Here is a 26,968-nt window from a genome sequence, read left to right as displayed (position 1 = left end):
TTAGTCACGACTAGTGACATGTATTGTGATTTTGGCACCAATCAATTATGAATTTACTGTTATGTTAGTGAAGCGCATTTTGGGATCAGGAGTGGGAAGTTTGAAACATTGTCAAAAAATTCTTCAGATCTTAATAAATCTTCTTTGGATGGCTTTGAATCTGGTTGGGCTACCTAGAAAATCCTGGCACTCTCAGTCCTCAAAGGATAAATATCTCTTGCCTGTGATTCACAAAAAGTTGACAGGTATAAATTTTTAAGGTGGTCTATGAGTCACATGTACTGCAAGTAGCGCTAAATATACCCAGTCCCTTTCAGTTCTTTCATCATTCTGTAGTGACAGTTGTTTGATTTCCTTTCGCTGCTAAAGGGCGAGACAAAACGGCGAGATTTGCCCATGAAGAAAACGTAAGAATATAGATAAGCTTAGCTTAAGCTTGGCACCGTTTCACCCAAAGCAGTTTTAAACTAAACGTACATAGTCATCATGTATAAGTGAGCTTTTTTAAAATTACATAAAAATAGATTATCAAAATCGAAATACTCACCTGATTGAGGCGTTGTCTTTCCTCGGTCCTTTGTAAAATGGATCACACGATTTTATTTTCTTATATCTACTCATGCGGCCCATTATGTGAAGACAATGTCAACAAAACTTCCAAAACCTTCCAAAACTTTTATGCACGTGAGAGTTGAACAATAGAGATTTGGAGTCAGCGGAAAGAGTTACTACGTCGTGTCCTCTTACTTGAAATGTAAGTTTTTGCCGTCCGTTTAGGCTTGGTAACGACTGTTCAAGATGGCGGAAATCGCGACAACGCAGAACAGAAAAAGATGAACGTTTTTCCTGGATGTTCCGAATTGTTCGTCGCACGTTGCAAGGAAACAAGTTCTTGACGTTCACAAATGTGAGTGAAATAGGCCGGTCACTACCAAATACTTTATTTGCATACATCCCAGCCGTCCTATACAGTCGAAGCTCTCGTAAGTGACCACCTCGGAAATTCGAAAAAGTGGTCGTAACTAGAGCTAGTCGCTTACAAGAATGAGCTCTCGTAAGTGACAAGAGCTTCAGAAACTCATTAAAAAATCATAAGGAAATGACTTTGAACTTTTTCAAATACCTGTACAATACTGCACTGTGCAAGATCTTTATCAGTGAATCATTAGCGCAGTGTGCAGTTTCATCAAAGTGTTGATTTGTATGTGTAAGACTCTGAATGGTCGCTTACAAGAGCTTAGAAACAAAGGAAAAGTCCTGCTGGGTAGTCCCAAATTAAAAGTGGTCGCAGTCGTTTACTTGAGTGGTAGCTTACGAGAGCTTTTCATTGCGAAGTTAAAATCACAGTTCAAACGGAGTTTCACAAAGGTGGTCATAACTGGAGCTGGTTGCTTACGAGAGTGGTTGCTAGGAGGGCTTCAACTGTATTTCATAATTTTCCTATATATGTTTCAGGGCTCGAAAAAAACCCCGTCCGGTCATCCGGGACAAGTAGATTTTTCCTTCGGACAAGAAACTTTTTCTCCTTGCTTGCCCTATGGGCAAGGACCGAGGCAAGCCGTTCCCCAACTAAATTTTTGATGACGATTTTGAGAGGAAAAGGTAAATTTTAGGTTCAAGGGTAATCAATACAAGTCTTTAGATGAAGCTTGACGAAAATTACAATTTATAGCATTGTTTTGTTGATTGCGTGACACGCACTCACGGCTCAGAAGTGGTTGTCTAGCACGTGATCAAAATCTGCCTCGGTCAAATTTCTTTCCAGGATTAAAAATAGCCGCGTTGGGCACGAAAACGCGGTAGTTATTCCTTAAAATTTTAGCAATTTTTTGTGTGTGCATTTTCCAGTTTCTTTGTACAGAACTTAACTCAACAACAATATATTAAAGCTGTAGAAATTGTACGCAAAGAGGAGCCGCATATTTCTACCGCGAAAACGAAGCCAGTATTTTTGATGCTAAAATCGAGGTAAACCTTTGTTTTCGGTGAAACATGTAAGTTTGCTAGTGATAAAATACTTGGGCACCGCTGCACAAAATGAAAACTATTGTATTATTTAAAAGAAATCGATAAGTAAGTCATCAAAATACTTTCAGAGTTCCTGGAACTATTTTTCATTAACCCAAATGAAAAAATTTGCTCTCGCCGGCTTTTCAAATTCGACACTGCCTGTGTCAGAACTGAAGTGAGAAGGCAACTTGTTGTTAATTCTGCGTGTTATAAATTTCTCGCGCTTCTCTTCACAATGATTTTGTGGAGCTAGAAAAGACGCAGGTGAACATTCAAGGAGTCGAATGCAATCTTCGACGAACTGAACAAATTTATTCAAGGCTGTATAATAACAAATTAAGTTAATTACTACAAACCGTACAACTTCATAAAAGTGGAATGAAGAAGTTAAAAGTTGTGGAAGTATTAAAATATAATGGCGTAAACATGAAAGTGATCAGCACTAAGAGGAATACAGTCAAGATGGGTTTGTTACATTAAAACACGCCCGTAGTTTGACTTCCTTTTTTGGGTTCATGAATTATTAATGAGTTTGAAAACTTGGGCAAGTGGGGAAGTGCCCGGGGCAAGCAAAATTTGAGAGTTACTTGCCCAATGGGCAAGGTGGAGTTCAAATATTTTTCAAGCCCTGTGTTTTATAGGATCCTGTAACACTTTTATAATTTGCCAAAATCTCCTACATTTCCTATAAATACTACTTAAGTGAAGTAAATAGGAAATTAAAGAAAGGAGGTCCAACAGTTTAGACTGAGTTTTTATTGAGTGTATTGGCTGAATATATTGTCCCCTGTGGTTTGATGTTATTCCTGGACAATGTAATCAGACTGGGAACAAGTTGTTCAAGATATTAGGACTGCTACGACCTGTTTTCATGGTTACATTAATAATTAGATGTATTACTTATCACGTATTGTCTTCTTGTCATATTATAATGCCTGCATTTTTATAATGTGACTCATATTGAGGGGTCATATCCAATATGTCACTTGAGACATTTCTTTACAAAAATACAGGCAAGCCAGGCACATTGATTTGATCTTCTTTTGTGGACATAATTTCCAGGAGTTTTTATCTCTTTCATCTCACATGAAATGCTTGAGGTTACTAGCAGAATTGGGTCTCTAGTTTTCCTTACACCTCAAATTCTAAAGGGTGTGGCATCCCTTACCTCCAGAGCCCCTTGGGTGTGGAGGACATTTGTAACACAGATCACTTAAAGTAAGACTATAATCAAATGCTGAAGTATCTTTTTTCATAACAATTGGAAGAAAGATTGTCATGACATAGCTATTGATTCTGCAAGCAGGGAAAGAAAGACTTCAGGTGGACAAACTGGCTGATGAGTACACTGATATTTAGATCATAACTTATATGTATGGATTTAGCCCTTATGGATTTAGCCCTTATGGTTTTGTCCTATCTATTTTACCAGCATTGGCAGGGTATCTATAGCATTTCTTCTTCAAGCAGAAGAATAAGTGGAGAAAGTAAGTGAAAGTCATTCAATATTGGCTTAGAAAATAATACCTGTTCAGTTATGTTCAGTTCTAAATCCTGATTTCTCATGTCTATGCATTTCTGTTGGTGTTTATTGATGGATTTAAATTCCTCATCCCTCTTTGCTAATGGAGTTCTTTTGACATAATACAGTTACAGTCACTCCAGACAAGTCTACAGGTGGCTGTTTCCAAGTCACCATTTGCCTCTAAAGGTGTCAAAGCAAGTCTTCATGTGAAACTACTCATATTTTCATTTTCATGGAACTCGAACTTATTTTTATACAAATAGTTTTGCATGATGACTTATTTCCAAAACAAAAGCAAAAGGCAACTTAAGAGAAAAAACTTATGGATCAATAAAGGACTGCCAGGGCTGAAAATTCCAGTCATTGTGGTGAGGTTCATGACTGCTAATTTACAAGTGATGTGGAGGTTCTACTTTTTCTGCCATTTTCAAAGAAACAGTGAGAGAAGAACTGGAAATACTTTGCCCTACTGGTACACGAGTATTTTTGACAGAATTCAAAGTGTTTGGAAATTTTGTGAAATACTCTCATGAGTGTTATTTAGTGAATGGAAAATAAGATGAGATGGTATATCCAATCCAGTCATCTTTGTTTAAACTTGACAAATTAAATGAGTTTGAGAGTTTCCAGGGTGAAGTCGAGGTACAGTAAGACCATATCCACTGTTTGATCATTTTTTTTATTCTCATCACCTGTCTGTTTGGAAGTGAGTGTATGTTCCAAGAAGAAGTGAGCTGTTGATCACTCTTGGGTCTGAAAGCGCTCTGGTATTCTTTTACAGGGTCGCAACATGCTGTTCCATTGTTAGAAAAAAGTGACAGCACCAACAGTCCAGAGAAGAACTCACCCATACCCCCTCCCCCTCCTCTGGAGCTGTGCTGCATGAGTGGATGCTAGAATTGCGTGATGATTCAACATGCAGAAGAGCTAATGAAAATGTATGAAGATGACTCAGCTGCAAGAGCTGCCTTGGAAGACATCCCAGATGAGAATTTAAAGACATTCCTCAAAATGGAAATGAACCTTAAATAACCTTAAACTCTGTTTATCATAGTGAGCGAAAGAAAAACAAATGGTTTGGACTCTTGGGAATATACACGTGCAATTCTGTATCTAAATTAATTGAATGAGAACTAAATGTCACAAATCATATTGTGGTCGTAATATTTATTTGGATTTAGATTTTATGGATAAATTGGTACTGTCAGATTGCTTATTATTTACAGCTTTATCTTGTTGTGTTCAGTTGAATATGTTAGATCACAAATTACCAATTTGCCAACTACCAGAGGGTGGCAGTCTGACAGTCATGCTGTATCTAACTGGATGATGTACAGTATCAGCATAAAATGACAATTCTCAGATTACGTTAAGGTGGCTCCTCAGGGTAATCATTTATCGCATTGCACACACTAGCGTCATGGTTTGAAAGCTGGTTTTGCATTTCGCTTTTTACACCCAGTCCTCTCAAACGTATTAAATGTAATATGCAATGATGAAGTAGTGTTTACTACCATCCCTGTTAAAATCTTGACTTTTAGTGTTCAGTTATAAATGGTTATGCCCAAACAAATACATTTTTTACCATTCATGTGGCTGTATTTGTGATTTTATTGAATTTCCTTTGGTGAAATCTTCCAAAAAATTCACAGTACATCATTGCTTTTTGCGGCCATGTTGACGTCATAAAATATTGAAAAACAATGATGTGAGCATGCTGCCGAGTGTACACAGATGACTCAGGCTTTTGTCCTCAGTGGACATGCAATTGTGCAACTATAGGGAGCCACCTTAGGCATTGTAACAAGAATTCCACACATTGTCTGGATGTTGCTCCTGGCTGAATAAACCACAGTTTACTGTAGTTTCTGTTACTGTGCAGTTTTTGGTATAAACACAGTCATGTGTGAATTGGCAATTATCAATAAAAGTTGTGGCCTGCATGTAAGGCTAGTAGGACATATTCTGTACATATTTCGTCTCACTTTTACAGTTAGCTCTTGTTAACCGAGCTTCAGTCTGTATGGGAAAATCTTGACCAAGGTCATGAGTACAGAGTAGCTGACATTTTGCTTTTGCATGGCGATAAGCTGAACTTATATATGCCAAAGTTTGCTCTTCCTCTTTACTTTTTTTTTTTTCTCACAAGGCTTTTTGGCACTTTCACTAATAGTTTTAGATGAAAATAGTCAACATTTTTGTATTTTAGTTTGCAACTTTTTCACCACAAAATGTAACTGGTCTAGATTGCGGTCTAGATGAGAAAATGTAAACTGCAGTCAATGTCAATTTCAGCCAATCAAATTTGTGAATTTGGTAGTTCCTAGTTCTTGTAAGACACAGCCATATAATGATTTTACTTGCAAGCTGAAAAGATTACTTCAACTGGCACTGTTAACTGTATTGGAATTTGAATGCCACGTGCCACCAAAATAAATGTGCCCGTTTCAAAATCATTACACAACAGAACTGGGTTTAATCCTGTTATTATGTATTTGGTGAAAACCATGCTAACATTATAACTAGTAAGTACCTTTGCTTGCACAAGAAAATAATACTCCTTGAGCACCAAGGAGAATTGTACATGATTGTCAAGGGGAGAAAAAACATTTTGTACTAAGAGTTTTTGGCATTTTTTTTTTCAATACATGAGAATAACACAACAGTTATAAATTCAAGCACGGCAGTATGATTACTTCTTACAGTTCTAGTGTTTCAAAGAACATCCAGTTTTCCATGTAAAAAATAAATTGTCAACTAAGGAGCAAATGATGCTAGGCATAAAAAAGTCATATCATGTTAACCATTTTAAGTGTCAAATTCAGTTGAAATGGAAGAAATCTACTGAGAATATTTACGTACACAATGTTTTTGTTTTTTAATTTGGTCACTTAATAAAACCTCAGTCTCTGATTTTGTGCTGCTTTTCCTTTGCATTTCAATAAGAGCAAAGCTACAGATAAGACTGTAAACAATATCCCAACAAATATAGGAAACCCAGCCATTTGAGTTCACGAAGTAATCTGAAATCATTCCCTAAGTAATCTACTTCTATTGCCCTCATCATTACACGGGTAGCAACAATGTAGGGTATACACAGCCAGAAGAACTTCAAAACCCCCTCTTCGGGGTCATGAACATAGTCTCTTACATACTGACCTATCAGGCTCACTACAAAAAGCACAATACATTTGTCCAACGGCATAGTGAGATTAGCGGCATTCATTCCTGATCTCTCCCAGTGTGCCCCAGAAAATGGATAATTCAGAATTTGCGACCTCCTGACGGCCATGGCCAATGAAGACGGAGATTGAAGGCTGCCACTTTGATGGTTTAGGTCTGCTTGTTGCTGTGAAACTCGTTTTAAACCTTCATCTGCTGATTGGCACAACTGGTGGCTCATGGGGAAAGACTTGGAGTAGATCTCCAGAGCTTGTTGAAAGTAGTCGGCTGCGTAATCAAGCTCACTGCATTGTTCAAATACCATTCCCAGGTTAAACATAGTGTCGCCTAATTCACAATGGTCACCTGGCAAAATTTCCTCCCTGATGTTTCGTGCACGAAAGTGACAGTATTTGGATTTCTGCATTTCACCAAGATCCATATACAACTGACCAAGATTACTCAGCAATTCTGCCATTGCAGGATGTTGTTCATCCAATGTTTTCTCCCTAATTTGCAGTGCAGATTTGTAACAATCGATGGCTTTTACAAGTCTGCCTTGGGCTTTGTACATCAGACCAACATTGTTGTAGGACTCGGAAATCAAGAAATGCTCAGGAAAGTATAGTTCCTTTCTCATTTCAAGTGCTTTGTTGTGGTACTCAATTGCCTTATCAGTTGATCGTAATTCACTGTGCACGATTCCAAGATTGCAAAAGCAATCAGCAACACGAGGATGGACCGAGCCATATGTCTTTTCTGCCAAGTCCAATGCTCTTTGGTAAAAGTCCTTTGCGGTGTGGGGGTCACCTAATACACTGTGAACAGATCCAAGGTTATTAAGTGAGGCAGCAGCAGTGGCATCTTCATTACCATGAAGCTCTTGTCTCATTGTTAGAGATTTGCTGTAGAAGTCCATTGCTGTTTCAAACTGGCTCAGACTAAAACAAGCATTTCCCAGTTTGTTCAAAGAATCTGCAATCTCTGGAGTAGAATTACTTGGATTTAGGCCTTCAAGTAGATCCAGGGCTTGCTGGTGGTGATCTTTAGCCGTTTCAAATTGCCCTAGTTTCCAATAGACAACCCCTAAATTGTTCAGGATTGTAGCAGTGACAGTCATGTTGTCTTGGTTGTTGCCTTCCTCTTCGCAGTTGGCAATCTGACGAGCTTTCTCAAAGTATGTTTTGGCTGCAGGAAGATAGCCATGTGCACTGCATATGTCCCCGAAGTTAAGAAATGCCTTTTTGTGTAGATTTCTCTCATCACTAGTTATCAGGTTGTAGTTTGATGTCTCCAAATGGCTGCTCAACACTTTCAAATGGGGAGCCATCATTTTCGAAGAGAGATGAAACTTTAAATCAAACTGGAGCAGATTGTGTTCAGCAAAGGTAGATAATGTGTCAATGTAAGACTGCGTAAGCACTGAGACCTCTTCGTCACTACACTTGTCAAGAGAGTGGCTCTTGAAGACATCATGTACGACCTGGTGCACCTTTATTAGAGGTCTTGAACTATCTTCTGAGAGAAGCTGCATTAGCAGAGAGCACCTGGAAATTTCAGCAGTGGTCATGTCCTCGTCGAGGTCTGGGTCCTGCTTGGTTACAAAACTGACAATCATGTCAAGGCCAATGGGTGCTGGAGCACACAAAGCTAGAAATCGAACCACATGTTTAAATACTCGATTCTGGACCAGCTTCTGTGATGCCAGGGACACAGCTGAAGTCATTGATGACGGATAGCTCTTGCTCGTCCTTTCGTAGACCTTTTCTGTCAAATTCCGCTTCCCCATTTCCAGTTTCTTGAGGTAGTTCTTCCAAGTGGCACTGCCAGGTACAGTGCTTGTTCCACCAGCATCCTGCAGATAGCGAACATAGAGTGCTGCAGAAGCAATGGCCAAAGGCTGGTAATCTAAGGCTTTTAAAACTGAAAGTTCATCTTCCTCATCTTCGCATGAAAACTCGCAGATATCTCTTAGAAGATGCAGAGCATCGTTCGTTTGCATCCCCTGACTTAGGAACACTTCTTCGCAAAAGGGGTCACTTAATGGTATATAAATACTGTCTTGTGTGGTGACAAGTACTTGTCCGCAATCTCCCCACTCCTCTTCCTGTGGCCAAAAGCTTCTCAAGCTCTCAACCTCATCAACATTGTCAAATATAAGCAACCAGGTAGAATACTCCTTAACTTTGGCAGAAACAAGGGTTTTCAGATGCAAAATTTGGTCTCTTTCCGTCAATTTCGAGTCTCCCCCTGTGATGCTGGTGATCGAGTATTCTGTGACGCCAAGAGCACGAGCGAACTTCATGTATGAAACCAACATTGACTGTTCACTTTCAGCATTCAAGGTCATTACAAATGTACTACCGTCCTGGTTATCAGCTGCAAACTTTTCCCCAACTTGCCGAGCAATCTGACTTTTGCCACATCCTGGGTTGCCCGAGAGAAAAACTGTCACAATGGAACCTTCGTCATTCTTGTTTTGCAGGTCAATGAACATTTGCATGATTTCTTCAACTTCCGCTTTGCGTTCCGTGACTGCGTGGGATGGCTTAACAGGAAGGAACATGAAGGATTGAGCTTTCCCCTGAATCTCCTCTTCCAAGACGAGAATTTGTTCTTGAAGCTTTTGTAGTTCTGCGGTTGGAAAGCTTCCCTGATTCCTTATGTTTTGCAGCTCTTTGGTGTCAAGATTCAGAGCCGTAAACGCGTTTGAAACCAGCTGCAAATTAGCTTGAAAGTCAGCATCCAGAACACTGGGTTGAGAAAGGTGGGCACAAAAGCCATTGCGAAAAACTCGCAAATCGTTGATATTACTGGCAACTGTAGGACTCAACTTAGGTCCAAACGAATCGGAATAGAGAAGCGCAAAGAAAAGGCATGTACAGTCCCACTCGCTTGTGTTTCTGTATCGAATGATATTTAGAAGCATCTTGTTTTTCTTCCGGCTTCTTCGCGATTCCATGCTAAAAAAGTCCTGTCTATTTTTGTAAGTGTCTTTCCATTTACCAAATCTCCTACTGTATACTCTGTCCCATTCTTGTCTAAACGCTGACTGAAGTCCATCCCGAATGATCTTGCTCGTGATGTAACAGACACGGAAATAATTCAGTTCTTCCAAGGAGTACTCTTTGTCTGACATTGTTCAAGTTTATCTTGTGACCCTCTGTGACTGCTTAATCTGTTAAAACAAATCAAGTGAGATTTTTAAACGTTCTGGTTAGAGGAAAAACCCCATGAAGGATAAATTGGCCGAACCCAATTTGTTGAACTTAGCAACTGCAGCTGCAGATTACTGAGATTGGTACCTGTATGTCGATGTACATAATGTCTCGTGCAGTGGACATCCGCAAAGCCAATTCCAGCGCTCTGGGATGAAACACACTGAGTATTCTATCACCCCTCTACTCCAGCAGGGCGAACCGCAGGGCGATACCAGGCTATACCGGGGGCGATACAAACGAAGGTCACAAATAGGGTGGAGACGGGGGTGGGGAGGGGTGATCTCGTGCCCAGCTCTCACTGTCGGTTTGGTAAATTTAGGGGCCGAGGCCCATCTTCTCAGTGGGAAGTAGGGGGGAAGAGAGGATTTCTGGCCCTAAAAGTTTCAGAAAAGGGGATTAAATGTGTCATCGCTCATCAATGCTGCTACTAGGGATTAGGACACCAATGACGAACAATTCATGCATATCCCACTTCGAACTGAATCAGAGAGAATGCTTTTACTAGAAATGTAATTGCTCGGGTGACATCTAGTAAGTTCTCTTTGTCTGATTCCCTAACTTCCGAAGTGTTAAAAAATCGATTATGTTGTAAATTTCTGAAGAGTACGTTTGTACGAGAGTCCTCCCGAAGGCTCTCTGCTAGCGAAGCATGGCCACATCGTTAATCGACTTAATCGACTGCAAGAAACAGAAATCGCCAATATACTTGCAAAGCATAGCATGTCGTACTGGATCTCTCCAGTCTGTTTTCTAACAACTAGCAAATGATGTATAAGACCTGCAGGAATCACTACACTCGGGCTACACTTCTTATTTCCATCCGTCACATATTGTTTACGCAGTCATCAAGGATCCAAAAGTGAGGGGAGAATTTGCCGATATTCATAGCCATAAAAAAAGCCAACAGTTAGCAGTTAAGTGAAAGTCCAATAACCATGGTAACCACCTGTCTACCTGTATTATAGTGTAACACCTTGTAGTGAGAACTACCTGAAGTTGTAAGTAGTTGGGGACCGGTCATTATTTGTCGCCTAGGGGGGGGGGGGGGGGGCGGAGGATTTTGGAGAGGATCACATGGTTTTCTGAGAAACGGAAGGGGGGATCAGGCGTAATTGACAGGCACAAAGCGGAAGGGGGTGGGGGGACCAGAAAAAAAAAAATGGAATTTCTGGTGGCGGTGGGATCTCCATGAATATTTAACATATAAAACCATGTCAAATGATCGCCTCCTTTTTACGAAAATATGCTATTTAATTATATAATAAAATAATCAATTGTTGTGAATGTAGTATCAGTGACAATGGATTGAAACTGTTTAATTTTTAATATTTCAAATATCAAAGTTCCATGTTTCAAATTCTTTTATAGAGAATCGAATAGAGTCAATGGAAAAGAGTCAATAGAAAAGTTCATTGAACGCGGCCGAACGACGCGGAACTATTAAAAACAACAACAGCAACAAGAAAAAATATACATATATCATAAAATGTGTTTTTTGTGTGTGACTGTTTCACCATCCTGTTCCCATTACGCTTCCATGGCAGACTCAGCCCCCTCATCCAACTCTTGGACTGCTTCTTCGCCAGTTTCTTCGGGAGAATCTTCGCCCGAGCTTAACCCTTTACCACTTTCCTTGAGACTGGTCACTACCATCTCCATATTATGGGCTAAGTCTTTGTCAAAAACGTCTTTTTCCAGGAGCCATAAAAGTGGGTCCAGATGGAGACGCCTAACTAATCTCCCGGTGAACTCTGCATTAATTGCTGTGACGCTTGTAAAATTCTTGTTGTTTTCGAGCGAATCAAAGACCTCTTCAGTTACCTCTCTTGAGGTAAGTTTTTCTAGAAGCATATATGCCCTCTGCTGTAATCTCTTCTCCTTTGCTCTTCTCCCACTGCTGTAATCCTTCTCCATCGCTTTCGCGATGCTGAGCTGGCTCGAATTCACAACTCGGATTACCGAGTACGATGCCACCGCTCGAGAGGTGACAGCAGGCAAGGCGAGGCCGAACGAACAAACTCGGCCATTTCAGACGCTCTTGTTGAAGGTGCAACGCTGGAATGGGAGAAGTACCGTCCATTCGAAGATCTCTCTGAAGACGAAATCAAGGCCATGTCTCCCCATTCCTATGAAAAGTACGAAAAAGAGCACATGGAAAAAAACGCTTGGCATGTTTGCAAGCAGGTCGCCGAAAGGATAGACGACGCCCCTGCCCTGAAGAATTACATCAGTAGTAGGCTGAGTGAGTCTTCCGAAGAGTTGTTCTTTTTTAATGCTTCTGAGCTTAATGCGTACCGAAATGCTTCAGAAAACGGTAGGGCCGAAATACCTGGTGCGGCCTATTTTAGAAAGATAGAGAGCTTTATTGAGGACCACTATGTCCGAGGAGAGCTCTTTTTTGAATTTTGTCGGGATGCCTGTAATAGCCAAAGAGATGCAAGCTCCACACTCTGTTCCTGGTGTACCAACAACAGCTGGGTGGGACCAGTAACAGAGAAAATCCCCCAGCCTGTGCCAGACAAAGAAAATCCAGGACATTTTATGGATGTGTACGAAACGCCAACAACAGATCGTACTCCAGACGATTATCAACCGAGGAAATGTCTGAAGGACTTGTATGAACAAAACGCTATCTCTGCGGACAATCCAAACACCGTCGCTGCTTTCTGTGCTACCTACAATGTCGAGGAAAAGCATGTCATTGAATACCTTGGTCATCTAAATGATATAAACATCAGGAAGGATATTAGAACAAGGGAGGCTAACGAGAAAAGAAGATTAGAAGAGGAGCTAACATACAAGGATTACAGGTGGGGCACACTCATTGAGAATGGAAAAGTTGAGAAGCTGAAGGTGAGACAGCTTGACCATTACCTTAAAGAACATGGCCTGACCACTGTTGGTCTAAAGCTGGACAAGATAAAGGCAATTCGCGGTCATTACTTTAGAAAAAAAAGTACAGGCAATGGAAATGAGTTGTCCAGCAGTGAAGAAGAGAATGAAGAATCAGAGGCGGAGTCTGATGACGAGTCAGATGACGACGAGAATACCGAACAAGATCTTGTCATTGCTGACCTCGATGAACAGTCAACTGTTCGTATACCAGATCTGACTTTTGTACCAGATGAGCAAATGGCTGAAGTCACGGTACAAGCACACACTGAATGAAAACCCAAAAAAGCAAAAACAAAACAAGAAAACAAGAAAAAGTGGGGAAAAAAAAAACAAAGGCTGATCTAACACTACAGATCAACAGAATAGTCGTCTCATTTCACTCATTTTTGCCCTTCCAGATGGCCGAATTACTGCTGAATATGACATGCTCATAGGTACTTGGTGGACTCTTATTAAATTTGCACTCTATTAAAAAAGTAACTTTGCACTGTTCAACCATTTGAGATTGTTATATTGCTGCATGTCAGCAGACAACAGATAATGGGATCCAGACTAGAAAAAGACACGGATCAAGAGACACTTTTGAGACTGCGGGATAAGGGCCTCATTATACTGTAAGTACATCATAGATTGAAATTCTACCTGAATGTTAAAAAACACTGAATATACACCTCAAAAGTTGAATATGGCTGCGAAGACATGGGGGGAGGATCACGACAGCTGTCAACAGTGTTGAGGGGGGATCACTTCGGTGATATAACATTTAAAGGGGGGATCGGCTAAATTTCGCCGTGTTCAGCCCAAAATACTCCGTCCCCCCCCCCCCCCCCTAGGCGATAAATAATGCCCGGTCCCTTAATATTTACCAGCAGAATAACTGACTGCCTATGATGGAATAGCCTAGAACAACAATGAGCTCATTGGCAGCCAATAGGGGTTTACAATTTCTAAAAGAAACATTAGATCATTTGTTTGGAGACTAGCATAAATACAGGTGTTTTGTAAATTGTTCTTGGGTTACGCCCCCGGTGGTGGGACGCCGGATACCAGCGTGATCCCGTATTGGTTATGTTCTGAGCGCGTTGTTGGATTAAACTCTACTCTGTTGGACCCAAGTAACGGCGTATTCTCTGTCTTCCCGTTGGATTGTTTTGCTGTAATAAATCCCGAGTCCTCTAGGAGTGTGAAAAAACAACTTAAGGCGGGGGTTAACATGAAGGCCATATTTTTGCTGGGTATTATGGTTTGAATGCAAATATCTCGTTCATGTTTCAAGCAGTGAAAAATCTCTCTGCTCATTTCACATAGCTACGTTTTGGGCTGTTTTGTAAATGTTTGGTGATTTTTGGGTATATTTGGGGATAAATAGTTTTTCTCAAAGGATTAGTACATTTATGGAAATAGGAAACTTTGAAGATTTGATGTTGTTTTAAAATTAGAATTTGAAGTTAGAAATTGGTAGACGTGCACCAAACAGTTGCCCACCAACCCGGGGTGCCCGTTTGGGGGCCATCAACTGTCTGGTGGTGTTCCAAACCCCTTTTTATCAATTTAATCCCTCTTTAAACTTCCCAAAATTTCACTTAAATTCATGTGTACCGCCGACTTAAGCGACCTAAAAAACTTGTTATCACACAAATTTGCATTCCGCGTGCCGGCCTAGAAACCTGGCATGGATGATCCTGCCGGTCATCTCTGCAAGAATTCGCAAACTAAAACTCTTCCCAAGAAACGTAAGGGGCTTGATTTCATTTGCCAAGTTCGCTTAGTATGAACACGACGTTATAGTCTTTTATATGACCAATTCATTATTCACGAGAGTAGGAAAATCAATTTTCAATGCTAATGGTTGATCGCTAATGAAATATTATACCTTGTGAAGTAGGTCCTCATAAGTGGAAAAGGGATGACAATAGAAAAGGACTGCGGCACCTACAGGAGTTGAAACCGCGGCGTCGATGACTGACGATGTCGTCATGAGTCATGCACTGTTTCGTTGTTAAGGAAATGTTATGAAACAACATTCACTTGTTTGACAGTGCGTTTGCCTGGTTTGACAAGCAATATGAACAACGCTAAGCTCCAATCAGGTCAGGTCATCTCACAGATAACTTTTCGTGTTTGCATAAGAATACAGGGAAACACACAAGCGAGACAATTTTGGGCGCATTCTGCAAAACATGGACTAATCACGTTGACGAACTTCACGTATACCTAAATCTTTTGAGTAGTGTTTACAGCCACCGACAGGCATCTAAGGACCTTGTCCTAATGCGGACCTACTTCTTATTAATTTACGTAAGATCTTTGCACATGCCGTGTAATGTAATAGTCGCTGTTCTCAGTTCAACATCGTAAAAAATGTTTTGCAAATTAATCAAAAACATATACCAACTACGTTTCTTAACCATCTGATGAAACTGCAGTATCATAAGAAGATCGAGAAAAATAGTGAGTAGTTGTAGCTTGTGCCCGAAATGCCCGCCCCATTATCTTTGTATGCATTGTTATGCATTGATATCAAACTTTACCCAAGAGGGGGTTTTTACAAATTTACACTACAATAGCTTGTAGTCAGCCGGCTGTAATTGCACAATATGTGACTTGATCAGATTGTCCCTCTTAATCGGGAAACGGACCTGTATTATGACTGGGAGGTGCTCGAGACATGACTTGAAATAGACCAATTTCGATCTATTAAAATTCAGCCTAACGCAATAGATCTCAGAACGAGGCTCTGGGGAATAAACCCCAAAACTCTGTATTTATTCTCCAGAGCCTCGTACTGAGGTCTATTATCGAAATTGGTCTATTTGAATGATTTTGCGTGTAAACTGGAGTATGACGTTAACGTCCGAGCATGGGCTTACATTTAATTTGTTCTCGGGGCTATTCTGAATCTCGTTTCCGGAGCCCGCGCGTTTTCGATCAGCAAGAGCCGAAGGATCACTGCCTCTGCCAACGAGACTGGGCTATTCTTGGAGGTATTTTTGGCACGCTCATCGATCATTCTTCGAAGAAAGCTGTGGGTCCTGAATAGAGTCGTAGACATATACTTGGACGAGATTTGCGTCAAAAAATTTTGACGATGCAAACAGATTCCGTGGTGAAAATGATGGGTTTCGTGACTGCAATGCTTTAAGCTTGTGTTTGCGGAACTAATCATCGGAAAGCGTTGTGTGCCCAGATTTAATTGGAAAGACTACTCAGTTACTCAGTGTTCAGATGACGAACAAGGGAAAATATAAACTCATCTGCAGAACTCCAACTTTTGGCCGTACGTAAGCAAAGTGTCGAGAAAAACGATTAAATTTCAATTCTGGTGACGTTTATTACTATTAAGGGAAGTGATCATGACAAGTGTACTCGGACAGGACCTACAATACCACGAGAGCTGCATATCTTGTTTACCAACTCCCTCCCAACGCTAACGAGAAACTAGGAAGGTCCTCCTATTAACACTTCCCTGAAGAGACCCGCAACTGACTCCCTGTACTAAAACGATAAGCTAGCTTATTTCGTCAATATTCCGCACCAAGATTTATGAAACGTCCACTCAAATTCGTATTTGGTCCTACCTACTAAGTGATATTGACTTCAACATGGGATACCAAGTAGACGTAAAAGCAGTGAACAACGACGGCAACACCGTTGATCAAAACGAACGGCACTGTTACTTTAATTTTGGTTTAGTCACGCAGTGGTGCGACAAGAGTCGCCGAATAGGTCAATAATTAACAGTGTTTTGGGCAGTATGTCAAGCAAGTTACAAGATAATACAACAAGAGCGAGCCTTCAGATGATACTCTCCTTGATTTGCCGCATAGCGAGTTGATGAGCCCAGGTTGGTCATTGAATAGTAGTCGACGGATTCAACAGGTCCATAATGAGAATGAAGTGTCTCCACTTGGTCTGAAACTCGTTTTAATCCTTCAACCGCAGACTTGTACAACATGTGGCTGGTTGGGTACACACCAGCATAGACATCTACAGCTTGCTGAAAATGGTTCTCTGCAACATCGTACTCACTACAACGTTCGTGTACCAAGCCAAGGTTGAGCATGCAGTCGCCCACTTTGCAGTGGTTACCTCCCAACACTTTGATCCTGATTTGCAGGGCACGATAGTGGAAGTCTTTGGACTTCTCCAATTCACCCAAGTCCATATAGAGCACACCAAGGTTGCTCAGTAATCCTGCTATCGCTGGATGTTCCTTGTCTAAAATCTTTTCTCGAATACGCAATGCAGTTTCGTAACAAATTCTGGTTTCTTGAAGTTGGCCAGCAAACTTATACGCCAGCCCGAGGTTATTATAAGATTCGGAGATCATCATGTGATCTGGAAAGAAAAGTTTTTGTCTCATTTCCAGCGACTGCTTGTTGTACTGTATCGCCTTGTCAAAGAGACCGAGTTTGCCATACGTAATTCCAAGATTGGTCAAAGAATCCGCCATCTCTGGGTGCACTTTGCCATAAATAATTTCTCTCAGTGCAAGAGATCTCTGGAAAAAGTTTTCTGCAGTTTCCAAGTCATCCAGAACACTGTGGATAACTCCAAGGTTGCAAAGTGAAGCAGCGACATCGGCATGCTCGTTACCATAAAGCTCTTCTCTCATTTTTAGAGACTTGTGGAAGTAGTCTTTCGCCTCTTGAAATTGGCCAAGACTGTAAAAAGCATTTCCCAATTTGTTCAAGGAATCCGCAACTTCCGAAGTGGGGTTTTCTAGTTGAAGGCGTTCTAGAAGAGCCAGAGCATTCTGATGCTGTTCTTTAGCTTTCTCAAAATTCCCTAGCTCACGATAGACAACGCCTAGATTGTTTCTAGTTGTGGCGATAAACCGGACAATGCCTTCATCTTCATCTTCGCTTTCATCATTACAAATCTGAAGGGCATATTCAAAATACGTTTTGGCGGCATAAAAGTAACTATAGGGAGCTTACGAATCGACGACTTTTGCACGACGCCGCCGTTAGATTGCGTGACATGCTCACTGCGCATGCGTTTTTGAGCACTTCCCAGCTTCGCGCCAAGGTCGACGACGTTGGTGCGAGCGATTTGCCGGCGTCTTGGAAACAGGAGGCCGTGAGGTTAGTTTTCAAGGTTTTCCCTCGATACTTCGGGTATTTTTGCCAGATAATTTAAGTATCACATTAGGGGCATGTCCTTGATGTTTGATTTTAACTTTATTTGCCTGTTTTCGTTCAAGAAACGACCTTCTACAGTGCCATGGCGAAAGCTATGAGTTCAACCAACACTGAAAGCGGTCAAAGCACGACACGGTGTGAATGAAAAGCAAATTGCTGTATGAAAAATCTTTCATTTTAATCACGCTTCACTGAAATATAAGACATTTTTTGGTGTACAATGAATTTGAAAGGACTAAAAGGTTTTAGCATTCATGTCGACAGTTAGAAACAAGGACTAGATAGCTCAACTAGAGAGCTAGGCGATTTTTCCTCTGTTGTTTTGAGTGGTCTTATAGCCAGCCTAATCTTTTAGAACCCAAATTTTTCTCGACGTACAGCTGCGCTCTCTTTTCTGCCATGCTAGCACGTTTTGTTGGTCTGTCTTGAGTATTTTTTTTCTCGAGCTCCTGAGACAAAAACAATTTGCCGGTCGCGCATAAACGTCGTCGTCTTTACTACGAATCGTAAATTGAAATTTCTACAGGACGACGAAGCGAGACTATAAGGTGACCCAGCGGCGCCGTCGTCCGAAAGTCGTCGATTCGTAAGCTCCCTTATGTTTCCTGCAAACGTCGCCAAAACTGAGGAAAGCATTTCGCAGTAAACATTTGGTATCACTGGTTATGTCGAGTGCCGAGATGAACATTGTTTCCAAGTGACTGCTGAGCGATTTCAAATGAGGAGCCATCATCTGGGATAAGAAATGGAACTCCAAGTCAAACTGAAGCAGATCGTGTTCAGCAAACGTGGCAAACGTCTCAATGTACGACATCACTGAGATCATTGAGGCCTTTTCTTTACCATGTTTGTCAAAAAGGTAGCTCTTGAAGACATCATGTACGACCTGGTGCACCTTTATTAAAGGTCTTGAACTATCTTCTGAGGGAAGCTGCATTAGCAGAGAGCACCTGGAAATTTCAGCAGCGGTCATGTCCTCGTCGAGGTCTGGGTCCTGCTTGGTTACAAAACTGACTATCATGTCAAGGCCAACGGGTGCTGGAGCACACAAAGCTAGAAATTGAACCACGTGTTCAAATACGTGATTCTGGACCAGTTTCTGTAATGCCAGCGAGACAGCTGAGGTCATCGACAACGGGTAGCTCTTGCTCGTCCTTTCGTAGACCTTTTCTGTCAAATTCCGCTTCCCCATTTCCAGTTTCTTGAGGTAGCTCTTCCAGGTGAAACTGCTAGGAACTGGGCTTGTTGCACCTGCATCACGCAGATAACGAACATAGAGTGCCGCAGAAGCAATGGCCAAAGGCTGGTAATCTAAGGCCTTTAAAACTGAGTGTTCATCTTCCTCATCGTGGCATGAAAACTGGCATATACTTCTCAGAAGACGCAAGGCGTCGTTGGCTTGCATTCCCTGACTCAGGGAAACATGTTGGCAAATGGGGTCAGCAAATGGTAGATTGGTACTGTCTTGTGTTGTAACAAGAACTTGTCCACAACCTCCCCAGTCTTCATCAGGGAAGTAGCCTCGAATGCTTTTCAGGTCATTTGCATTGTCAAATACAAGCAGCCAGGAAGAATAGTTTTGCACTTTGGCAGAAACAAGGGTTTTGAGGTGGGCAATTTTTTCATCGGGCTTCAACTTTGAGTCTGCACCAGTTATGGTGCTCAGTGAGTATTCTGTGATTCCCAGTTCACGGGCAAATTTCTTGTAAGAATTTAGCATCGACTCTTCACTTTCGGGATTCAAAGTCATCACAAATATACGACTGTCCTGATTACTGTCTTTCACGTTTTTATCTTAAAATTTTTTTCCAACTTCCCGAGCAATCAGACTTTTGCCACATCCTGGGTTGCCAGAGGCATAAATTGTCACAATTGAATCATCTTCCTGAACTTTGCTTTGGAGATCCACGAACTTCTGCATGATGTCTTCAACTTCCGTACTTCGTTCGGTAACCTCATGGGATGGCTTCAGTGGAAGCAACATAAAGGATTTGGGCTTAGCCTGTACCTCTTCCTCCAAGACACCAACTTGCTCTTGAAGCTTTGGAATTTCCCCGGTTGGAAAGCTCCCTTGGTTACTTATTTTTTGGAGTCCTTTCGTGTCAAGATGAAGACCCTTGAAGGCATCTGAGACCAGCTGTACATTAGCCTGAAAATCAGATTCAGAAATCCTAGCTTGTGAAAGATGTGCAAAAACCCCATTGCGGAAACCCCTTAAATCGTCGACATTAGTTGCAACTGTAGGACGCAACAAAGGTCCAAGTGAGTCAGAAAAGAGAATTGCAAAAAAAAGACATGCACAATCCCACTCGCTCGTGTTTCCGTTTTGTATGATATTAAGAAATCTCTTGTTTTTGTTTCGGCTTCTTGGTGATTCCATGTCAAAAAAGTCCTGCCCATTTTTGGCAGTATCTTCCCATGGACCCAGCCTACATCCATGAATTCTGTCCCATTCTTCTTTGAACACTGACTGTAAACCATCCCTAATGATGTCGGAAGTGATGTAACAGATACGGAAATAATTGAGCTCTTCCAATGTGAAAACCTTGTCTGACATGTTTACCCTATGCGGTTACCTGTAAGTGAAATTTGAGCTGTTAAACTTCGTTTGGAGAAACATCTAGCCTGAGTTTCAGGTTTTCCGAAGGAAGACCTGATACCCAGGTTAATTAACAAGTCACATCGTTGGACAGGGAAGGAAAAGATCCTAAAACAATTTGCCAAATGATCTCCTGGTTACATTTATCAACAAACACAACAGTGACCCTCTCCTCCGCAAAGGTTCGAAACGTTTGTTATAGAAAACCGCTGTGCGAGGTAAGTGCAGGCGCAAAGTCGAATGGATCATGGACAATTTTGAGAAGCGTCACGCGTCAAGTAATTGAATATGTTGTGATCATGTCTTTTTTTAAGAGTGAATCAGATTTTGTCTTTGATTGACAGTTTTCCTTTTTTGGAGTTTAACAAGCAGTGAGGATTTTTAGCAGTAGCCGTAGAAGGTTAAGTCGAGTCGAAAAGAAAACCGTGAAATAAAGTGAAGTTGCTTAGAGGCCGTGAATTAAATCGTTGTTGGAACCGTATGTTTGTTTGCCATGGTTTATCTACGCTACAGATCGTAATCTTGCGCCTGCATTCATATCGTTCAGCGGATTCTCTCCACCCGAAAGAAACCTGCGGAGGAGAGAGCAACAGTGAATGAAGGCACCATCCACCCTCTCTGTTGATTGATTGATTGATGGCTTTACCAGTCATATTCAGTGGTGTGTACAACAAACACTCCCACCTCGCTACCTATACGGCCCTGCAGTTCAGCGACCTACACAGCTACCGTAAAATTTTGGTCATTAGTCCCCCCCCCCCCCCCCGCCACTGCTTATAAGCGAATCTAAGAAAAAACCTCTCCCGGTTATTAGTCCTTAACGTTTTTTTTCTGTTTTCGTTAACAGGTACACAAAAAATTCTCACAGAAAACGTAGAGTGAGGAACAATCTATTTTTTACAGTCTACAGTCTACATAAATTTAAGTGAAATTTTAGGAAGTTTAAAAAGGGATTAAAAGGAAAACTAGTGAGAAAATCTCAGATAGTGCAGAGTGTAATTTACGGCTCTGATGCAGTAGTCACACAAGTCCTCACTCCTGCTGCTCTCTCCCTTGGTAGTCCACTAGGCCTTTTCCCCTTTGCAGAATATGAGCGGACAAAAACTTGATATGACACAATCTTAGCCGTGTGTATGTTTCATGTTTGTGTTTTGCCCAAAAATAACTTACAATTACCGTTTGTCAAGACGGTTTTAAATTTATTGCGGTATTTTATCTTGAGTTTCGTTCATTTTGTAGCATTACTTTTCACACCAACGTTTGTAATTTGATACTTTTGTTTTCCTCGCCAATGTATGCAACAAGATACCTTTGTTTCCAAGAAAATGTAAGAAAGATGTGTATTTTTTTAACTTACTGCTGGAGATAAATGGAATATAAAAGTTAAATATCTGTTGAAAAATCGAAGAGGAACGATTTTGTTTCATTCAAAACGTAAATTTTCATTTCACCGATAAACAAGAAGTAATCTAATTATCAAATAGTCACGTCGAATCACAGAATAGTGCGTTCTAATTCTGTTGCCAGCCGAGTTGGTGTAAACAATAAGACCACATCAAACCAGTAGAGTAATACAACTGAGGAGCGTTTCAACGAGAAGTATTGAAGGTAGAGATCTTTACTCGACCGAAATTATATCCCACATCGGTGAACGAGTCGCCTAATCGACTGATGAAATTAATTGGAGGTTTCAGTAAGTGCCACGGAGTCTGCGGCAATAATAACGAAGTTTCTTCTGTCACACATTTACTAGTTTTACATGTAACTAACGCGGGAATGTTTCGGCTGAATATGATCTTTGGGTTCTCTTTCATACAAGAGGAAACAAACAAGCTACTGAGGAGAGGCAATATGTTCCGATTCTCTATTTCAACCCTGGCAAACACACAATAGTTATAAAACAGCAGACGACATTTCTTGAATAGAGCTAGGGAAGATTCCAGAAGATACGCAGTCACAGTAACGTTCTTTGCCCTAAAAAAGGAGAACTGACGTTACCTGAAATATAACTGCCATCCCCAGCAAAAACGAGAGTGTGATATCACTCTTTACAAAAAATTAAAAAACCGTGTATCTGAACTCGAGAACGGAGTTTATCACACTAGCAGTGCTAGAACACATGCGTCTTATATGTTATGAAATGTATCTTTCAATTCACCTAACATATAGTCGACTTTGATGCTAACTAATCTGCGCATGCGTTTAGAGCAAATTGCTTCTGTTCTTGAGAGAATGGCACCACAAGGATAGCATGAGATTTACAAAACCATAAATATATTTTTGCCATGTTAAAAAAACAGGCAACGTAAAGACGACGCGTTTTGCGTAGTGCACTCGGGTACCTACTGCACCCAAGCCCCCTTCCCGCAAGGTTAATTGATTTTAAAACAACATCAAATCTTCAAAGTTTCCTATTTCCATAAATTTTACTAATCCTTTGAGAAAAACTAGTTATCCCCAAATCTACCCAAAAATCACCAAAAAATTTACAAAACAGCCCAAAACGTAGCTACGTGAAATGAGCAGAGAGATTTTTCACTGCTTGAAACGTGAACGAGATATCTGCATTCAAACCATAATACCCAGCAAAAATACGGCCTTCATGTTAACCCCCGCCTCAAGTGTGCAACAGTTGTTAAATCAAAGGACTCCATGCAATGATGTCTGTTCTTCGTGTATTTGTTTCCTTACAGATAATGGAAAACTCCGGTGAAAGCATCCCCAGTAGATACAGAGCCCTCCGTATATGAGCCCCAAAACCCCTTATGAGGCTTTTAGTCAAGTGACTACTGGTGACTCTGTTCTGAGCACAGGGAACCCAAGCTCAAGCTGTAAGCGATGATGGCCTTCTTACGTAATAGTGAGCATGGCAAAATTATATTTAAAACTTTTTATGGGAATATTTACGATCGGTTTTAGGGGAAGAAAATACTAGAAAACTCTTAATAATAAAAATGCCTTATCGTACTCCCACCCACAGTGTTTAGCTCGTTGTCTGTTCGTTTTTTCTGCTAATTTGAAGCGGTTTTCACGAGTCTAACATCGCTTCCGATAGTTCCTACTTCTAAATTAAAGGAAACGATAACTCGCTATTAAAATCACCAGAAAAAGCGAACAGACGACAAGCAAAACACTGTGGAAGTAAGATAAGGCATTTTTATTAGACCTTTCTGGTATTCCTATTAGTAAATATTCCCTTACAAAGTCTTATAGTCATGACCGCTATTACGTGATCTCTTCGTAAATTACTACGATTATCAGTTGAGTAAGGTACGAGGGAAGTTTGGTTACGAAGTTTTGGCCTTAAAATTATGGTGTTGTCACGGGCAACTTACCTCGTTTCCATTGGTAACAATATCAACGGCCGTTAGTCGCCTGTCGCGTCGCCTACAATTTCGCGCGCTTTGCTGCCAATGACGTCAAAGGCCGACAAGTTACCAATGGATACGGAGCCAGTTGCTCGTGACAACAACAAGATTTTTACGTTAAAACTTGGTGACCAAACTTTCGTCCGCCTTACTCAACTGATAATCGTAGTACAATGTTTGGAGAGGAAGCCACATCAGCCTTAGCTCGTTTTCATCCGGGTCCTCTATACTGGTCGAACTGGAATTCGGAGATGTTGGTTTTTGTGAAGGGAGGAAAACCGGAGTACACATGCATAGCCTGCAAGCAGGCTCACCTTTGAGGAGGCACTTGTGCTAGTAAAAGTGGCATATCATGCTACTAGCATTGCCCGATTTATTTCTACATTACGCTCAAATTATGCTCGTTTTTGAAAATTATGCTACTTTTTCTTTAAGTATACTTTTCAAACAAAAAAAAAACACAAAACAGCTCCAAATTATATATTTACTGTCAAGAACGCATGAGATGCCCCCTGGTCTTGTATTTGCTTGTATTTGCTTTGCTTGAGCGGGTTCTAGCCTATCGGGTGGCTGTTCTTCCTCTCGCATGTGTAAGTTGCTCGACGCCATTTTGTTGTCTGTGAATACGGAAACTGGGACCCACACAGTCTCACTTCCTGTGTACCCAGTCGTCTAGACGACGAATAACGCAGTACTGTGCTAATCTTCTCCCCAGTTTCCCCTCCCCCCAGACATTGCAAAATGAATTGAAAATAGACTGAACCATGGACAGAGCTTGAAAACAATCAACCTTTTACTCCAAGCAAGTAATGACTCTGATAATGTTCCCTTCAAAAAATGTTTAAAATATGCTGATTATGCTAGCAGTGCTACTTTTACAAAAAGGGCAAAAATTATGCTCATTTTTCCAAATTATGCTGAAAATTATGCTAGCACAATCTATAGATCGTTTTCACCGTCACACAATTAAAAAGTAAATAAATAAATCGAAAACCATTCAGTGAATAAAGTCAAGAAATTGTGATCTTATAGGAAATAGATAGAGAATACACTTCTCCAAGTTTTAGGTTTGTGTGTTTTCCCAGACTGCAGATATTTGTCGAAATGTTTCGCAGAAATTTACAGAGCCCAGTATGGAAACGTTATGTTGATGCACCTCTGTGGTGCACCAATATGGCGGCCGGAAAATAGTGTAATCATCAACAACTTACTTTGGCTATCTAGGCGACTGATTATCTGTACTGAACAAAAAAATTGACATAAGCACTTTTCCTAATGATCTAACTTCTAAAAAAGCTAAAAGCGAAAGAGGAACTACACGTAGTCTTTTGCCGCCTGTAGTCTGAGATGGTCGCCGTCTGACATTGCATCGATACACGTATGACGAAAGGACCGAGGATTTTCGCTTTGCTATATACAGCCCTGGTTAGGGTGATAGAAATGAAGAAATTCATGTCATGTTGAACTATCAGTTTATACGGAAAGATCCAAAACAATACGCAATACTAAAGTACGGTGAGATCACTTCGACTAACACATGCGGTATAACTGCGTACTCTTGAAGTTGGATGGAGAAGGAAACGTGATCAACGTTGATACCTGATCTGACAGGTTATTTTAACTTACCATGAGAAGAAGGTGACTTGTTTTGACTCTTTAGAGAGGTCGTCTTTGAAATTCCAGCTAAGTTCAGACGGAAAGAATATTACATCCGCTCTCTTCCGTTATACTCCGATTTTGTCTGTGGATACCGATGTCACGTAATATCAACAATTTTTCACATAATTCAGTGAACAAAAAGACACTTCCATAGATCTATTTACCATCCCGAATGTACTAAATATGAGAAATTTCATAAGAATCTTTTACAAACTCATGAAAATATGGGATCATGAACTTGCCAAGTTTTACAAAGAAATGTACGCTTGCCCTCTGGCTCAAGTAAAGTTTGTTTATTGATCCTAAAATTAGCTCCCTTCGTCACACAAATTTACTGGGATTGCGTGACGAACAAGAGACTGGATCGAGTTCGGTTTAGTAACTTTTCCTCGGTCCAGTCTTCATTATAATTGACGTGCTCTGGGACATGACCTAAGTACTACTGACGGAAGAAGGAAGGTTTTCTTCGAGAGTTAGGTCATGCAAGGTTTGAACTCGTCTACAGGTAAGGGAAAATTTTGTCACGTGATAGGAGAAAACAAACGTGTAGTTTCAATTTCGCTAGTCTTGCACTGAAGAGAGAAACGGAAAGTATTCTTTCCTGAAAACAAAGTTGCTGACGCTGGTAAAAGGAGATTTTCCGAGGAGATCTCTTAGAAGTGTGCAGCTTTCAGAAAGCATATACCGATACCAGAATGTTGCATTCGAGGAATAGCAAAAAGCGTGCAAAATGTTTGTGCAACAGTACATTAAGGTGTTACGTAGAGGTTTCAAGAGTGAGTGAAAATGAAAGGTGAACAATAATGAAATGCATTGTCTGAAATGAGGATAAGAAGCCCCACTGAAAAGGAAATCTGTTGGGTTTGCAATTTCAGGGTGTCTTCCAGTGAGAGAATTCCCTTGGGAATATGTGTATGATATAAATTTCATTATAGGGCAGAAGCAATGACCAAGCCTTAGTTTCCAGAGTGTTCTTCATGGATTCAGCCAGGATGTTGCCTATCTTTTTTGGATCACGTGCACTTAAGTCATCAGTAGTCGAGTGACAATCGATACTTTCGATTGATACCCTTGATCAATACTCAGCCAACACTCCATCGACACCTTGGTTGATACTCCATTGACGCTCCATTGACATCTCGGTCAACAGTCGGTCAACAGTCCATTAATTTTCGATCAATGCATATTAGTCAGGTGGCACTCGACCGACTATCAGTGGACTGTTGATCAACAGTTGATTGAGTGTCGACTGAGTATCAATTGGGATGCTGATTGAGTACCGATCAAGATGTCAATCAAGTATTGAACAAAATGTTGATCAATGGTATCGATTGAGGGTATCGATTGAGGGTATCGATCAACACTCAACTGCAAATGCCTTTAGC

General features: G+C 40.9%; 3 protein-coding genes, 1 long non-coding RNA gene and 1 pseudogene across 8 annotated transcripts in view; 2 read left to right on the top strand and 3 right to left on the bottom strand.

The window, feature by feature from the left end:
• The window catches only part of LOC145491262 (uncharacterized), a 49,487-nt gene extending 48,757 nt beyond the window's left edge, over positions 1-730 (bottom strand). For all 5 annotated transcript variants that reach the window (XM_081470428.1, XM_081470424.1, XM_081470426.1 and 2 more), the window contains exon 1: positions 548-730. In XM_081470428.1, the coding sequence (XP_081326554.1) occupies positions 548-630 (83 nt within the window). In that variant the 5' untranslated portion in view covers positions 631-730. The remainder of the gene's footprint in view (positions 1-547) is intronic.
• A 101-nt stretch (positions 731-831) lies between these two features.
• LOC145491280 (uncharacterized) lies at positions 832-6,448 on the top strand. Its single transcript, XR_014049797.1, has 3 exons — positions 832-907; positions 3,443-3,497; positions 4,317-6,448. It is a non-coding gene; the product is annotated as an uncharacterized LOC145491280 (long non-coding RNA).
• Positions 6,357-10,942, bottom strand: LOC145491239 (uncharacterized). Its single transcript, XM_081470391.1, has 2 exons — positions 10,003-10,942; positions 6,357-9,875 (listed from the first exon to the last, which is right to left on the bottom strand). Exon 2 carries the CDS (start codon positions 9,834-9,836, stop codon positions 6,489-6,491), a length of 3,348 nt encoding a protein of 1,115 aa, XP_081326517.1. The 5' UTR covers positions 9,837-9,875; positions 10,003-10,942; the 3' UTR covers positions 6,357-6,488.
• An 880-nt stretch (positions 10,943-11,822) lies between these two features.
• LOC145490054 (uncharacterized) lies at positions 11,823-13,626 on the top strand. The gene has a single exon (XM_081469161.1). It carries the CDS (start codon positions 12,031-12,033, stop codon positions 13,084-13,086), a length of 1,056 nt encoding a protein of 351 aa, XP_081325287.1. The 5' UTR covers positions 11,823-12,030; the 3' UTR covers positions 13,087-13,626.
• A 1,848-nt stretch (positions 13,627-15,474) lies between these two features.
• On the bottom strand, positions 15,475-20,514 carry LOC145490889 (uncharacterized; annotated as a pseudogene).
• Positions 20,515-26,968: the final 6,454 nt, after the last annotated feature.

Source organism: Orbicella franksi, chromosome 6 (genome assembly GCF_964199315.1).
Source record: "Orbicella franksi chromosome 6, jaOrbFran1.1, whole genome shotgun sequence".
Lineage (NCBI taxonomy): Eukaryota > Metazoa > Cnidaria > Anthozoa > Scleractinia > Merulinidae > Orbicella > Orbicella franksi.
Note: the sequence above shows the minus strand (reverse complement) of the source record. Positions and strands in the feature narration are given on the sequence as shown.